The sequence below is a fragment of the Xenopus tropicalis genome, chromosome 1 (assembly GCF_000004195.4).
Source record: "Xenopus tropicalis strain Nigerian chromosome 1, UCB_Xtro_10.0, whole genome shotgun sequence".
In the NCBI taxonomy this organism is placed as follows: domain Eukaryota; kingdom Metazoa; phylum Chordata; class Amphibia; order Anura; family Pipidae; genus Xenopus; species Xenopus tropicalis.
This window is the reverse complement of record NC_030677.2, coordinates 36,315,981-36,332,049: the sequence shown is the minus strand read 5'-3', so window position 1 is coordinate 36,332,049 and position 16,069 is coordinate 36,315,981. Positions and strand designations below refer to the sequence as shown.

The following is a 16,069-nucleotide window of genomic DNA, read 5'->3' as shown; positions in this document are numbered from 1 at the left end:
CAGTTTCTGATACAACTTAAACAAAACTATAAAAGTAGTAAATACAAGGACAAACCTTCAAAAAGCAGCTGGTAAGACAAGGATTCTTGTTTCTGCCTCTCCTAAAATAAAACATTAACAGCCATTGGTTATTTATGTTGCCAATTCACAACAAATACAGCTACAATAAAGAAAAAGTAAGCTAGGGTTCTAATACTAGTTTGATTTCTTGGGAGTGATATAAAAATCCCAGATATTATTTGTAGTTTTTTAATTATTTTAGATTTTGTTCTGCAGCTCTCCAGTTTGGAGTTTCAGCAGATATCTGGTTAAAAAATAAATAAATGAGACCATTAGGTCATAGGGCAGAGAGAATATTAGCCTTGAAACTCCAGCATAAGATGAAAAAACACGATTAAAAGTGCAAATAACAACTGTCACATAATTAGAATATATACCTCAGCAGTGTCCTACTGGTGGGCCTTTATCTTCAGTAGCAACTTCAACTACAATTGCCAAAATCCCACAGACATCCTGTTTTACTATTTATATCATCTTCATTTTATGACACCTTAAACCAGATAGTTCATTTTTTGCAGACTATCTGGTTTTTAGAAGTCTGAAACATGGACAGAACTCTGCACTGACTGATGCACACAGTCAGCCAATCTTGGACTGTTCCATGACCACCTCCCCAGACATCACAAATCACCCCCAAAACTTCCTGAACACCACTGTCCCGCCCTCCTGCTGAAACTTCCAACCACATAAAAGGTGGCAACCCTAGTTACAGCACACAAAACAAGAACAATTTTTAGTCAAGTTCATAAAGGACAGGTCAAGTGCTCACCCTTGCACTTGGCCAAAAGAGTCAGCCTGGGTTAAAGAGCAGCGTTGCAAATACATGATGCTGAAGAAACAGAAAAACAGAAAACAAAATGAAAACAAACCGTAATAGATTCTTTCCATCTTGTATGGATAGCTTTGGCCAGATTTAAGTCTATGTGTACAGTACAATCCTCAATAGTTAAAGAACCTTAAAAAAAACATACACGGAACATAAGCAGGTCATACAATTTAACATGAAAAGCAGGTAAGTGCAACTACACTTTATTTCAAATGATCAGTAAAACAGACACAGTAGCGGCAGTGTACACAGTTAAATCATGTATGTGCATATTCAACATCTCGAAGGGGGAAGAGAAGTATCCAGAAACCAAGATGGTGCCTAAATAGAATTCAGTTTGTGATCAGTTATAATGCTTTTTTTTTTTTAAAAAAACATTAAAACAGACCAGCCAAATTGAGGACTACCTCCAAATAGGACTACCTCCCATTTAGGCAGCGACACTGGTAAGTGGTCTGTGCATGACACATTTTACCATTCTCCACAACTGGGAGAATCTTAATGATTCCAATTAAGCCACATGGAATATATATTTTTCTACCTCACTGTATTCATTCAACCCTAATAGCATGTAACCAATTAATGAAATGGGCCATTCTATCCACACATGACAACAGAGTGACACTTGGCCTCTATTGTGTCCTTGTGACTTCAGATTCTAAAATTAATAGTTTTTCTACCAGGATTATAGAAGGAAAACTATACTCCCAGAATGAATAGGTAACCAACAAATAGTTTATATTATGATAAGTGACCTATTAAAAAATCTCACTAAACTGGAATATATATATCAGTAAATATTGCCCTTTTACATCCTTTTCCTTTATCCACCATTTAGTGATGGGCTGTGTGCTCCCTCAGAGATCAGCTGACAGGAAATAATGCAGCTCTAACTGTAACAGGAAGTAGTGTGGACGCAAAAGGAAGAACTCTGTCCATTTATTGGCTGATGGGGCCTAGTATGTATGTGTGTGCCTTGGCTTCTTTGTGTGCACTGTGAATCCTATGATCCCAAGAGGCGGCCCTTAAAGTGGACCTGTCACCCAGACATGAAAATCTGTATAATAAAAGTCCTGTTCAAATTAAACATGAAACCCAAATTCATTTTTATATTAACACATCCAAACCCATTATAAAGGCATTTAAAAATCACAGCTGTCACTCATATATTGCTTGCCCCGCCTCTATGCCTTAGGCATAGAGGCGGGGCAGACAATAACTTTAGCTTTCCGTTCAGCACTTCCTAGATGTCACTGCACATCTCACTTTTCCCCTCCCTCCTCCTCATCTAATTGTGTAGCTAGTGCATGGGCATGGGCATCTGGTCCCCGATTGTGGCACATAAATAAGATTTTGGCATGATACAAAGCTTGTCTTAATAACAGTGCCTACAAAATGGTGCCTGCCTGCTTGCTTTGATTGAGTAATTCCGAGACGGAAGGAAACAAGATTTATATTATTTATATAGAGTAAGTAAAGTTTATTTTGCTCAACTAACAATATAGAAAATAATTTGGACTTATTTCTTAGGGCGACAGGTCCGCTTTAATTCTTAAAATGGAAATTTTCTATTTATGAGTACCCAATAGCACATACTACTAAAAAGTATATTTTTATGAAAATGGTTTATTTAGATGAAGCAGGGTTTTACATATAAACTTGTTCATGCAATATATTTTTATAAAGACCTCAATTGTTTGGGGGTTTAGTTTTCCTTTAAGCTTAAAATTAGCTTTTAGCATGATATACAGACAAGGGATATCTAAGCCAATTTGCAAATTACCTTTTCATTTTTAAATTATTTACAACTTTTGCTGTGCAGCTATTAGGGTTGGCATTTTAACTGATATCTGGATGCCAGGACTTCATTTCCAAGCAACCAAAAAGCAGTTTGGTAGTCCAAATGGAGATGAATGATAAAGGCCTAAATGGAAATATAAGCAATTAAAAAAATAATATCAATAAAATTCAAGCCTTTTGTTGGTTGGTAAGGTTAGTGACCACAAAAACATATAAATTGATAACAATAAATTTATCAATTAAAAAATAAAAAAATGATGACCTAAAACTTGCTATGGTGCCACTCAAGCAAGTTGTTAAGAGTGAAATTTTTATACGATTTCTTTGCTTGTTTACAAATGAATAGAAAATTGTGATGCGCATTTTGTTTGCCGCTTGGTTATTTTTTTCCCCTAGTGACCATGCAAATAAATCTGCCCTATAGTGTCCTGTTTAAACAAAAAGTTCTTAATTTTTGACAAGATTAGTTATTTTCTGTAATAAGAATGTATCTTGTGCTTTATGGTAATAGAGCTACATAAAAACAAGTGTGGGCAAAACAATCTTATTGTTTGTTTTCATTTTAACATTTTTTTTGGTATCTTTAAGGCACATACACAGATAATGATTAACTTTAAACATACGTATCATGTGCATATGCATGTGAGATATAATATGGATCAATGTGTGATTAAATAAAGTTTTGAAAAAAGGCAGGTTGTAGCAGAAATTGTTTTGAATTTCTTTGCTTAAAAATCACAAGCCACTCACCTGGAGCTATTCCTACAGGGCCAAACAATTCACTGAGCTGAAAGGCTAGTTCTGGAGGCAAACACAATTCCAGATGATCAAAATGCAAAGAGTCTTTGAGGGAATCAGAGTTTTTCTTTTTTGCATCATCCACCTCTTCTAGAGCAAATCCACGTATTTTGTCCTGTACATTAATATCGTACAAGGGAAGTTCACAAACATCTTTATCAATGTTGTGTGTTTCTAAAACATTGATTCCTGTGTCAATATCATCAGCTGTTTTCTGAGAAGCCTCCATATCTATATCAGATAAGCATATCCTAGACACTGGTTGCAAATCAGTATCTTTTGGCTGCTCAATATTCAATGATTTTGTAACCATTTTATGTTGTTCTATGGTTTGTTCATTTGTTATATCAGGGACAGAGAACACATTTAGATTTGTTGAATCTTCTGAACTTAGGGCCTCTGAATATGTTAGGTTGGTATTTTCTATAACTGTGTGACTATCAGCATGCTCTCTTTTTTCATTTAGTGGTGTGCTGGAACAAGCATCAGTATGTGACATACTACTACCAAAAGATGGAGCATTAAGATCATCAGGGCATACAGGAACTTGGTCTGGACGATGACCAGTTCCCAAAGTGGCATCTCCTACAACACTCAAATAATCCTCTGTCTGGCAGTCTTCATCTTTGTAGATTTTCTCCCCGGAATCCAAGAGTAAGTTGGATGCCCACACAATGTCCTTATTGCATCTTTCAAAAAGATCAATAAGCACGTCAAATGAAACTGACCTAAAGAGTCCAGCAAGGATATTTAGATTATGTTCATCATCCAAGCAAACTATTTCATCTTCTTCCACAAATGTACTTTTATGATGCATTGCTCTATAGGGAATAGTTTCCTGTGAAACTGAACTTTCATCCATTAATTTTGACTGAAAACGTTCACCTTTGCCAGTGAGGACTTTCGCCGAATTGGAGATGTCAATATTTTTTTTCTCTATCCTCCAGGCTAAAGCAAATTCATGAGGCTCAGTTTGCGAACATTTACTAGGTCCACAGTAGACTTCATTTACTGGAGCATTTGGTTGATATGTCAGTATATCTTCTGTTTGGGAAGAGTCAGAACAGCTATTTGTAAAAGTTAAAGCCAGTTTACACTGTCTAACATTTCGTTTGCATTGCCTTGTTTTTTTCTCTGGTGTTTCGCATTCTGAAAGTTCATTTTCGTTAATATTAGATATATCAAGGCTTTGCAAATCTTTAGTAACTTCAGTGACTGCTTGTGGATCTTTCTCAACATGATTTGATTCAGAGTTCTGTACTGTATGAGGTATGTACGTCTCTGCCTCTCTTTCTAAAGCTGAGCAGACTTGATCTTCTAATTGCATATTTTCTTCGTTACACCCAAAACACAAATTTGGCAAATCTCCAAGATAATCTGTTTGTAAAATGGTACATTTATCGATTTCTTTGCTTAGATTTAACAAATCATGTGTTATAGTGTGACTATCCAGTTCTTTAGAATCACCATTTGTCAACTCACTGAGCTGGAGGGAACATGATTCATTACTTGTAGAATTTGCTCTAATCTTGCTCCTACTCCGTGGGGCTCTCTGACCCATAGTGTGCTCAACTGGCCAGTCTCCAACAAAGTTTAGCAACTCTGGCATTAGCCCAGGTAAAACCAAGGCATCCTCTGTAGGTGAAACATTTTCTTTAATGATGATTTCATTTTCAGGAGACATCTGATGTAAAAAGGCATCATCATCAGTGGTTTCGGCATTCTGGCTGGTATATATGTCCTCTTCAGAAACTACACTATCCCACTGTTCCTCTTTACCATGACCTGACGTCTGAATATTCATCACTGAATCTGTAGAATTAAGTAAAATGTCTGGATACATTTTTGAAGTTTCAGCTCCCAAATGGCTACAAAATGCTTCAGCCATATCAGCAATACGTTTATCATCTACTTTTTCCTCAGAAGTAGAACTTATATCTTCTTTCTTCAGAGTGGCTGGGGCATTACTGTTTTGTCTGGAAAACAGCAGCATGAACATACATAATTAATGATTATACAAATGATACAGTTAATCATAATTACTCATAGTCAACAGCGAAAGTAAAAGCAAAAGAGCCAAAGTAACTTCTCCTATGAAGGTCCATGATTTTCTCTGTTCTGTTATATACAGCAGCTGGCACACCTTGGTACGGCTACATTCAGTGGCGTACCTATATTTAGCCCCCCCTTCCCCCAAAAAAATCTTTGGAGAGGTCTGGCACACACATCCACCCCTACACAGCCCTACCACCAACCATCTAGCACCCTCCACAAGACTCTCGAATCCCCCACCAGCTTTCAGGTAGGAGAGTGGCTGGAGAGGGGAAATTCCAATAGAGGAAGCAGACCCTGTGGTTGTGGTCAGGGACCCCATGCGACTGTGGGGTCTGCTTCCTCTATAGTTACACCACTGGCTACATTGTACCACTAGTTCTCCTAGTATGGAAATACTTGGCCACTTCTCTGTCTCTTGTCCCCAATTATGGAACAACACAAACTAAAAAAAAAAAAGTCAGTACACAGACTTGCAATTACAAGCAGGAAAAGCAGGCTGGCACTCCGGATCACACAAAAGGATAGATGTTCAAAGCAGCTCAAAGTATGTTAAAAACATTCTTAGTTTATTGAATCCATACACAAAGCAAAGCATACTTTGAGCTGCTTTGAACGTCTATACTTTTGTGTGATCCGCAGTGCCAGCCTGCTTTTCCTGTTTGTACTTCCTAGTTGACTCCCTATGCTGAAGGTCTGGGACTTGAGCACCTGGACCCACCGTGATAAAGGGTAAGCTATCTACCTTGTATCACTATTTAGCTGTTTTTCCTTGTTTTTAATACACAGCTTAGCAGGTGTATCTATTTAGTTAACTAAAATATTCTCATTTAAGCAGTTTCCAGGTATGCTTATCAATAACACTGGGCAATAACAAAAAACTGTCAATGTTTTGTTAGAGTCATGCATAACTTCTGAAAGTGCAAAACAAAAACAGTAATATTTGGGGAAATTATGAGCACCATAATAGTTTATCTGAAAAAATGTCTCAGCTTAAACTGAATACATATAAAATAACAAATAAGGCAACAAAATGGCATATATGATGCAGCTCTCCCTTGAGCTAAGTTGTTCCTAGACTATAATCTACAGAGATAACACCACGAAAAAGTGATATATATCCCTTAAATTTTAAAAAACCCACTTACCTGATCTTCTATCAAGACACAATTACATGTTTATCTGTAAATGTGTAAAATATGTAATCAGACATGAATTTTAGCCAAAATCCTTATAATTGCTGAGTAAATAATATGAGAATTTTAATAAATGTACAAATTTCCCAAATGTGCATGTGTATTTACAGGTATGTGACCTGTTATCCAGAATACTCGTGACCTGGGGTTTTCCAGGTCTTTATTTAATTATTTAAACATTAAACACAATAGAATTGTTTTTCCTCCAATATGGAGTCATTATAACTATATATTAGATAAAGTACAAGGTACTGTTGTATTGTTACAGAGAAAAAGGAAATAATTTAAAAAAAATAAATAAATAAAAATGAGCTATTTAATTAAAATGGAGTCTTTGGGCGATGGCCCTCCCTTACTTTTTCTGAGCTTTCTGGATAATGGGTTTCTAGATAACGGATCCCATACCTGTATTTGATAGGAAATTTTATATTTTGACCTACCCTCTTTTGTCAGCAGTTTGTTTTATTTCACCAAGGTCAGTTTGTTCTGGCCCCTTTACACGTGATAAATTTAAAATGGAATTCACGGTCACGCGTTCAAAATTTTCTAACATTCTCTTGATCTTCTCTTTAGTTACTCCATGACTGTTACGCCTGTAGATTTCAAAATATAGTAAGACACAAAATGAAAAATAAGACTGAGCTAAACTACATGGCAGATATTGTAGGATAGTGTCGGATTGACACTATCCTACAAGTTGATGTAGTTGCATGGGTTAAGATATAATAGGACGGACAGAAAAATTGGATTTGTTAACTGCATAAAACACTGCATGCTGCTTCTGCCTCTAAAAAGCTTTTTCTTCTCATTAAAATACACTGACCGTTGGATGTAGACACATAAACAAAACACATCATTTGACTTTATCTGATCCATCTTGCATTACAGCTGTGGGGATCACATTTTGTATTATCCAACAAAATTTTGTGCCAATTTTGATCAAAATGTCTTGTGTAGTTTAGCCCTTAAAAATCTCTACTTATTTATCAGACAATTGTCACAACTAAAATCAACATCTACACAGGAATATATATAACTTAATATATTAAACACAGAAAAAATATATATACGTGTATATGTCCTTGAAGCTTTATTTGTACAAACTGTGGGTGAGCTCAGTAACAATTTAAATTAGTACCTTGCCAAATATTTATTTGTGTCTGCAGTTTTAGTTATGTCTTTATTTTAAATATTTACCTTTCCAGTTCTTTTGGTTTATACTTCCACCAAGTATCAGGTTCACGAAATGTGACTTTGTACTTGTGTTTCATGGCCTAGTTATGAAGAACACGGGACACCAATATTAACAATTAAATTGGAATCCGCTTTCTTGACATGTTTTTCAAAGTTTCACAAAAACATTACTCTTTACCTTCAAAGCCCAAAAAAATTGTAGAGCGTTTAGCAGATTTATTCTATTATTCCAGTAGCATACTAACCATTATTACTGCCAAATGCTTTTAAGAAGGACATCATACAGTAGTTGGTAAAGTGGTCACTGAAATATTTCTGAATAATTACTGGAAGAAGTGAGAGCTATCAATTTAATAATAAACATCCAAGGTCTTTATTGGTTCAGCACAGAAACTTTTATCACTCTTATTTCATATATGGTTTGACATTCTTCACTGCTTATTCATTAGCAATTAACATGGGTATTAAAGGAGAACTAAAGCTTAACTAAAGAAGTAGGCTAGAAATGCTGCACATTGTGTTTTGTACTTCTGCACCAGCCCAAGGCAACCACAGCCATTTAGCAGAGAAGATCTGTGCCCCCAAAGATGCCCCAGTAGCTCCCCATATGTCAGTTACCTGAGCTTAGGGACCAACCCACAATATACTGCATATAGAATCTCTCACTATATAAGGCTAATTAGTAATTTATATAGATAACTACTACATATCAGCTCTAAAACCAGTGTAATTAGCATCTGAATCAGCCCTGTAGCATCAGTTTATATGACAGGCCAACCTTACCTTCTGATTAATAATTTGCAATGACCCCTAAGCTCAGCTTCTCTACAGCTGCTCAGAGCTTACTGAGCATGTCAGTGTCACTGACACTTCTAACAGAATCCAAGATGGGGAGCTCCTGTGCACAACTTTGAAGGTCTGGATCATTGTTCCTATAGAGAATTATCAAAGCTAATGGCTGACTTGTTAAAGGAGAAGGAAAGGCAAAGTCACTTTGGGGTGACAAAATGTTAGGTACCCCCAAGTGACTTAAACCGCTTACCTTGTACCCCCAGCTGGTGCCCGTTAGGAGAGAACAGCACCAGCCTGGGGTACCTGCAGTGCTTCCTCCTTCTGTCTTCGCTACTGCGCATGCGCCTGTCGTTTAGTCGTTGCAAAACGAAGAACGGAAGGAGGAAGCACTGCGCTGCAGGTACCCCGGACTGGTGCAGTTTTCTCCTAACAGGGGCGCCAGCCCGGGGTAAAAGGAAAGCGATTAAAGTCACTTGGGGGTGCTTAACATTTTGGCACCCCCAAGTGACTTAGCCTTTCCTTGTCCTTTAATAGCCTTGACAGCATTTATGCAATTTAGCATCTATCTACTGTATATGCTTATTGTTTTTATCATAAGTAATAACTGATATTTAAATTTAGGGGGGGGAAAAACAAAAACCTTGAGTTGTTGATTTCAAGTCCGTCAACAATACTAGTCTTACCATAGACACATATGGCTTCATTTCCCAAGCTTGCAAGTTGGTATTATCTATTATAATTGGGGAAATATTCTTCTCAAAGGCTTCTTTGGCTGTAATGCATAAAAGCATAAAACATGACATTTTGCCCTTTAATAATGTTCCTTTCATAGATGCTTTATAACAGGGCACATAGGAATAATTCAACTTATGAAGGAATCACAGTGCCCTAAAAAACATGCAATGTATTTTTTTTTTTTTGACAGAAAAAAGATAAAGTATTTTTACAGCAGACAATTTGGCCTCATTTAGAGAATTCTTTCTCAAGCAGTTGTTAAAGGGAAAGTAAATAGTCCAAACAAGCTCTGCCCTGAAGGGATACTGTCAGCAAAATAAAAAATGCCTGAAAATTCTGTGAAAAAAATAGTTTTTGTGTTTAGCAGGTGATAGCAAACAGTAACACTCCTGCCAATAATTACGGCAAACATTATGGCAAACATTAGAATTCTGAACCCCTACTATGACAAAAAAACACTAATAAAGCACATTTTAAAAAAATGAATAATAAGTATCATTCTATGGGGCTATAGTCGTGGGACAATGATGGTTGATTAGCTGAGTTTGAGGAGTACTTTAATTAGGGGGACAAGAGCTAGAAGCTGAAGCAACGCAAACTGGAACACTATAAAATCAGACTATAAAAGCAATAAGGAATGTGACAAAAAATAGCACATTGTGTAAAATATGAAGTGGGATTGTTTAAAAATGGGGACCCAAGGGTCAGATATGGCCCTATAAAATATTTTATTGTCACCATATGCTTAAGCAAGAATATATTCTGGCCAGCAGCATATTGCATGAGACATAACTAGCACACTACATACAAAAAAAAACAAAAGATTAGGATATTTTGATGTAATTTTAGAGCTGTAGAATGAAAATTTAAATAAATAGGAACAGATAAAAAGGAAAAAATTGCAAGCTCTCTTTAAAATCTGTCTACATCATTCTGTATCGAACCCTAGCATATAACAGTTTACATTCTAAAATGGGAAGCTGCAGAATAAAACGTTAAACTGTTATGTGCTAAAATTCCACTTGCAATAGCAACCTGCTAGTCGTTTGATATTAAATATCTACTTGCTACCTTCCAATTGTTCTGCTGATCGGCTGCTGGGAGGGGGTGATATCACTCCAACTTGCAGCTCAGCAGTAAAGTGTGAGCAAAGGTCTTATGGTTGTGGCACCCTGGGGAATGAAGAATAAGGCTAGCCCCATGTGAAATTTCAAAATTAAATCTAAAAAAAATCTGTGTTTTTGAAAAATTGATTTAATTGCAGCATTCTGCTGGACAAGCTCTATTAACTGATGCGTTTTGAAAAAAACATGTTTTCCAATGACAGTATTCCTTTAAGAGTAGAGACAAAGTTACAAAAATGTATTCTGACAAACCACTATTTCTTACCTCGTTTATGATTCCACTCATGTGCTTCCCCTAACAGATTTACATCATATCGGTATTGCCCCTTTTTGTAAAAATACTCATCAGTACTTAGGTTAATACCCAATGGGTTCTGCTGTAACAACATCCTGAAAAAAGAGCACGAGTCAGGCGAGAGATATAGCATGTGAAGCAGATGTGACTAAAAAAGGGGCCCTTAAAATCCCAACCAAATTAATTTATTTTAAAGTATTTTCATTTGATTCACAAAATTATCTATTTCAGCACTGCAGAACTCATATTTTGGTGTGGAGGGCTCTTACAAGCAAAACGCATGTTGCCTGTAAAAGTACAGTACAGATTATGGGACCTATTACCTGGAATGTTCGGGACATGGGGTTTTCCGGATAAGGGATAACTTGGATCTCCATAAATTAAGTCTGCTAAAAATCATTTAAATATTGAATAAACCCGATAGGCTTGTTTTGCGTCCAATAAAGATTAATTTTATCTTAGTTGGGATCTAGTACAAGGTACTGTTTTATTATTACAGGGAAAAAGGAATCATTTTCAAAAATTAGAATTATTTGCTTATAATGGAGTCTATGGGAGATGTCCTTTCCATAATTCGGAACTTTCTGGATAATGGGTTTCCGGATAAGGGATCCCATACCTGTATAAAGCAGTGCTGAAAAACACACAGCCCTCAACGTCTTGTAGGCTACAATTCCCAGCATAGTCCCAAATTTATTCCAATATATTCAATTATTTAAATAGCAGCATGTGATGTAGAAGGGAAAGAAATACTGTCTACCTGGCTAAAGTAGTTTTTCCTGATCCTGGTGCACCTCGAAGAAGAATGAGAACTTTTCCCACAAAAAATGTATTTTTTTTCACATTTTGAACAGCAGGTTGGGGAACAGCTTCCAAAAGAGCTGCTGATTTTATACTGGCAGTTTGCCAAACATTTGGAGAGAAGTTGTTACCACTCCATGTAAATGAAGGCACTGGGGGTCTATAATAGAAATCTCTACTAACATTTCTTACACCTCCAGTGAAATTCCATGGTGCCCGGCTAACATGTATTGGAGTTATAAATCTATGCTGTAAACCTGCTGCTGGGCAAAATGAAGGTGCCAAAGGATTCCAAAGGGGTGATTTTTGTAGGTGACTATTTTGCCAAGATCCCATGGAGTTAGCATGTGACAGAGGTGTAATTCCTGCTTCAGTTTCATCATGGTTGCTCTTTTCTTCACTTGCGGTTTTACTCCTCCCATTCCGTTCTAAAGAGCCTGATGCAGGCTCTAGAATGCAGCAGGAATCTGCCTTGGCTATATCTAGTTTTGCAGTTAATTCCATCCCAGAGTCTTTCAGCCCTGATTCATTTGGAAGCTGTAAAGCAAAATTAGGGTCGATGCTTGCAGTGTATTGTTTATTAATAGATGGAACTGTTTGGTTTATGGCAGTTTGTTGGTCATCACTTTCAAGGTCTTTTAGCATTTCATTATCTTCATCGGCAAGTATAGAGGAGATTATGGCTGAAGTAGACTGACTTTGAGCTGGAATGTTACTGTTGTCTGGTATATGACACTGCTCAGGCTCAGCTGCAAGATCTATACTACTATACAGACTATATTTGTTAATGGCCTCATCCAAGAGTAAATCCAAGTTATTAGACACAGCAGTGCAGTCCTGAGCCTGAGATACATCCTGAGCTACATAAATGTCAGAATGCTGATGAGCAGTATCTTCCAAAGTTTTAGAACCAACCAAAGGTTTTTTGCTGTGGTGCAAAACAGCTGCTACACTATCAAATCCCAAAACGTTGGCCGATTCTGTATTGGTCTCCACTTTTGCTGAAGTTGATAGTTCCAGGAGATAATCCATCACAACTTCAACTAATGGGGAAAAATAGAAAATATATTAAGAGAATGTAACTGAATTAAAATGTTCTTCAACACAATTACATGGACGAAAGAGGAGACCAATTTATTAATAACATAATACCTTCTTTGTATTCAGAAAGAACCATTTCAACCAAGGAAGGATCAAGATCGGGAAACATGTCACACATGCTGTCCAGCAGGCCCTCATTGTTGTTATTACTCATGGTTGGAGGTAGAGGTAATGCCACAGAGGATGGACGATCAGTGGTAGAGGAAGATGATGAAGGCTTCCTTAATGGACTCAAGGAATGAGTTTTTCTTTTTCTTGGCATCACAGCTACTCAGAGATCACAGATAATGGCCCATAACAGAAGTTGACAGGCTACAGAAGAAATACAAATTAAATCATATAAGAGATTGAAATTACATGTTATGCCAAGCATTCAAAGTTAATGGAGAAGTAAAGTTTAAACAATTGGGAGGGAAGTGAAGGATTATTTTGACTTCTCTTTTATCCGTTCTCTTATCTACATCAACAGATTTAAAATCAATCCTCATTTTTCTGAAATAGAATGTAGATTCCCTTTCATTTAGATAAATATGACAGCTGTTGACTTGAACGGACAGTTCATATAGGTAAGTGAACTGTAATCCAGAATGCTCGGGACTTGGGGCTTTCCAGATAAAAGGTCTTTCTGCAAATTGGATCTCCATTCCATAGGTTTACTAAAAAAATCATTCAAACATTAATTAAATCCAATATGATTGTTTTACCTCCAATAAGGATTAATTATACCTTATTTGGGATTATGTACAAGGTACTGAGAGAAAAGGGAAATTATATTCACAAAACGGGATTATTTAATTAAAATGGGAGTCTGTGCGACTAATTTGTATAATGGGTTTCTGGATAACGGATCCCATATCTTTACATTACATTAATACCTACTGCAATAGAACTGGAAATATTATTCTGGCAGCCTAATGATACCCCATAAGGGAAGGATCATCTGAATTATTTAACCCCTGTAATTCACAAATTCCTATTATGGGCTTCAAATTGGGAACTGTTACAATCAACGATTTTCACATAGGATCACACACTGCTGTGGTCTCAATAAATGTTGTCAGGAAAGCAACTAAACATAAAATGCTTCATTGTGAGATAAAAGGACACCAAACCATTTGATTCAGTAGTTTACTAAACAATAATGAACCTAAGCCTCCCCCCTTCCTTTGACGATCAGTGCATGCATATGTACCCCCTAAGCTCTAACACCAGATTTAGCCTAGGGATATTTTCTTTTCTTTAGGGTGATTTCCTATTTACCATATATTACACCCCCTCAGCTCTAACACCAGATTTAGCCTGGGGAGATTTTCTCTTCTTTAGGGCGATTTCCTATTTACCTGATGACCGCCCCCCTAATCTGCCACCCTAGGCATGGGCCCATATGGTAAGTATGGTAGCTTTTGGTATTTCTTCAATTGTGCAAAACAATGTCCTTCAGGGCAACTATGGGAAGTGAAGAAGTTTTTCATCAAATTGACATTCACAGTTAAACCTTTTAAGGTCCCCATACACGGGCCGACTATAGCTGCCGATATCGGTCCCTTGGACCGATTCGGCAGCTAATCGGCCCGTGTATGGGGAGAGCCGAGCAGCCTGGCCGACCGATATCTGGCCTGAAATTGGCCAGATCTCGATCGGCCAGGTTAGAAAATCCGGTCGGATCGGGGACCGCATCGGCTCGTTGATGCGGTCCCCGATCCGACTGCCCCATTGCCGCTCACATAATCCGATCGTTTGGCCCCAGGGCCAAACGATCGGATTATTTTTTTTTTTACCTAAAGGCTCCCCGATATCGCCCACCCGTAGGTGGGGATATCGGGGGAAGATCCGCTCGCTTGGCGACATCGCCAAGCGAGCGGATCTGCTCGTGTATGGCCACATTTAGATTATAAATTTGGGAGTAGGGCTTCTGTTCCTACTTTTAGGGTGTCTGCACATGAGCAAATGTCACCTGAGGATAAATCTGGGCTACCGCTGTGACAAATCTCCTTGAATACTTTTCCACCAACAATAAAATAAATGGTGGAATAATAAAAAATGGTGCTTCGTATTGTCGCTAAAAAATTTGTATTGTCACTAAAAAATTTGGCGCAACTTCAGAATACATATGTTTTGCCACCGGTGGTAGCCTAGATTTAACTGTGGGCAACCAGTCTCCCCATCTGTTCAATGAACTCATCCTTATCTGTAAACCTGAAAAATCACAAGCATCTTTTCTGAAGAAAAAGAACATGGAATAGTGAGCTAGTTTCTCAAGGCAAACAAACTGCAGCTTGGGGAAACAAGGAGCTTGTTTATACAGTGGTTTCTAAGTGGACATCTGATTTGTTTTGATTGTGCTCTTCTACAGACAGGAAGTAAAACAAGACTTTGCTTTTAGTTTAGTACTACAAATGATATACATGCAAACCCAACAGACCCACAACATAACACTCAAAACTCAGAAAGTACAGAAGCAAGTATTTGAGTTTTCTTCGCAGTTACACGTTACAGTAAAGATCTTTAATAGCAACACCTGAGCTGCTCCTACTACATTCCCTGCTCCCGGCACACTATGGCAAACTATGGCACACTGTAGCACACTATGGCACACTATGGCACACTGTGGCACACTGTGGCACACTGTGGCACACTGTGGCACACTGTGGCACACTATGGCACACTATGGCACACTATAGCACCATGTGGCTGGCACCTATCATTTCCCAACAGCTGGAGAACCACAGCCTGAATGTTACTATTATAAAGAAAATAATTAGAAACGAGGACGACATTGGCATTGCATAAGCCGGAAGCCTTGCTCTAAAGAAAACAATCATATTGAGCTGTAGGTGGGATGCCAAGAGCCGAATTGCAACAACATACCGCCCAACAATCCCAATTTTGTCAACATAACCCGCAGTCCCGGATCGCTGCTTAAACGTCCCGCAACGCCGCTACCACCCAGCGCCTCGGCTCATGGCGTCACAAGTCTCGTCTCGCGAGAAGGTGACGTCACGAACACTATATAGAAAGACTATATAAGCATCCCGGCGCCTCTGTTGGGTGAAGTATCTCTGTGTTGCTGAATGGAGGGAGTCACAGGCTTGGGTTTTGTTTTTATTTCTTTCGCTTGCAGATCATACTCTTTTTAGGGATCACATTAAATAATACTGACAATTAAAAAAAATGATTATTTTGTGTTGGTTGCGCAGATTTTTCACAATTCAGGGTAAGGGGTATTTGGGAGAAAGCAATGGGTAAAATTGACTAAAAGTAATTTTTTTTACTCTTCATTTACTCTGGTCCTTAC

At 37.7% G+C, this 16,069-nt stretch overlaps 1 protein-coding gene and 1 long non-coding RNA gene across 3 annotated transcripts in view; one reads left to right on the top strand and one right to left on the bottom strand.

Annotated features, from left to right (window-relative positions):
* The window catches only part of n4bp2 (NEDD4 binding protein 2), a 29,875-nt gene extending 14,118 nt beyond the window's left edge, over nucleotides 1-15,757 (bottom strand). For both annotated transcript variants that reach the window (XM_002933469.5, XM_018095397.2), the window contains exons 1-10: nucleotides 15,643-15,757; nucleotides 12,826-13,086; nucleotides 11,633-12,716; nucleotides 10,843-10,967; nucleotides 9,402-9,490; nucleotides 7,930-8,006; nucleotides 7,173-7,325; nucleotides 3,437-5,460; nucleotides 930-1,015; nucleotides 56-101 (exon numbers count right to left, since the gene is read on the bottom strand). In XM_002933469.5, coding sequence (XP_002933515.2) covers nucleotides 56-101; nucleotides 930-1,015; nucleotides 3,437-5,460; nucleotides 7,173-7,325; nucleotides 7,930-8,006; nucleotides 9,402-9,490; nucleotides 10,843-10,967; nucleotides 11,633-12,716; nucleotides 12,826-13,036 — 3,895 coding nt within the window. In that variant the 5' untranslated portion in view covers nucleotides 13,037-13,086; nucleotides 15,643-15,757. The remainder of the gene's footprint in view (nucleotides 1-55; nucleotides 102-929; nucleotides 1,016-3,436; nucleotides 5,461-7,172; nucleotides 7,326-7,929; nucleotides 8,007-9,401; nucleotides 9,491-10,842; nucleotides 10,968-11,632; nucleotides 12,717-12,825; nucleotides 13,087-15,642) is intronic.
* Nucleotides 6,117-13,190, top strand: LOC105945501. Its single transcript, XR_001169060.3, has 2 exons — nucleotides 6,117-6,268; nucleotides 12,841-13,190. It is a non-coding gene; the product is annotated as an uncharacterized LOC105945501 (long non-coding RNA).
* Nucleotides 15,758-16,069: the final 312 nt, after the last annotated feature.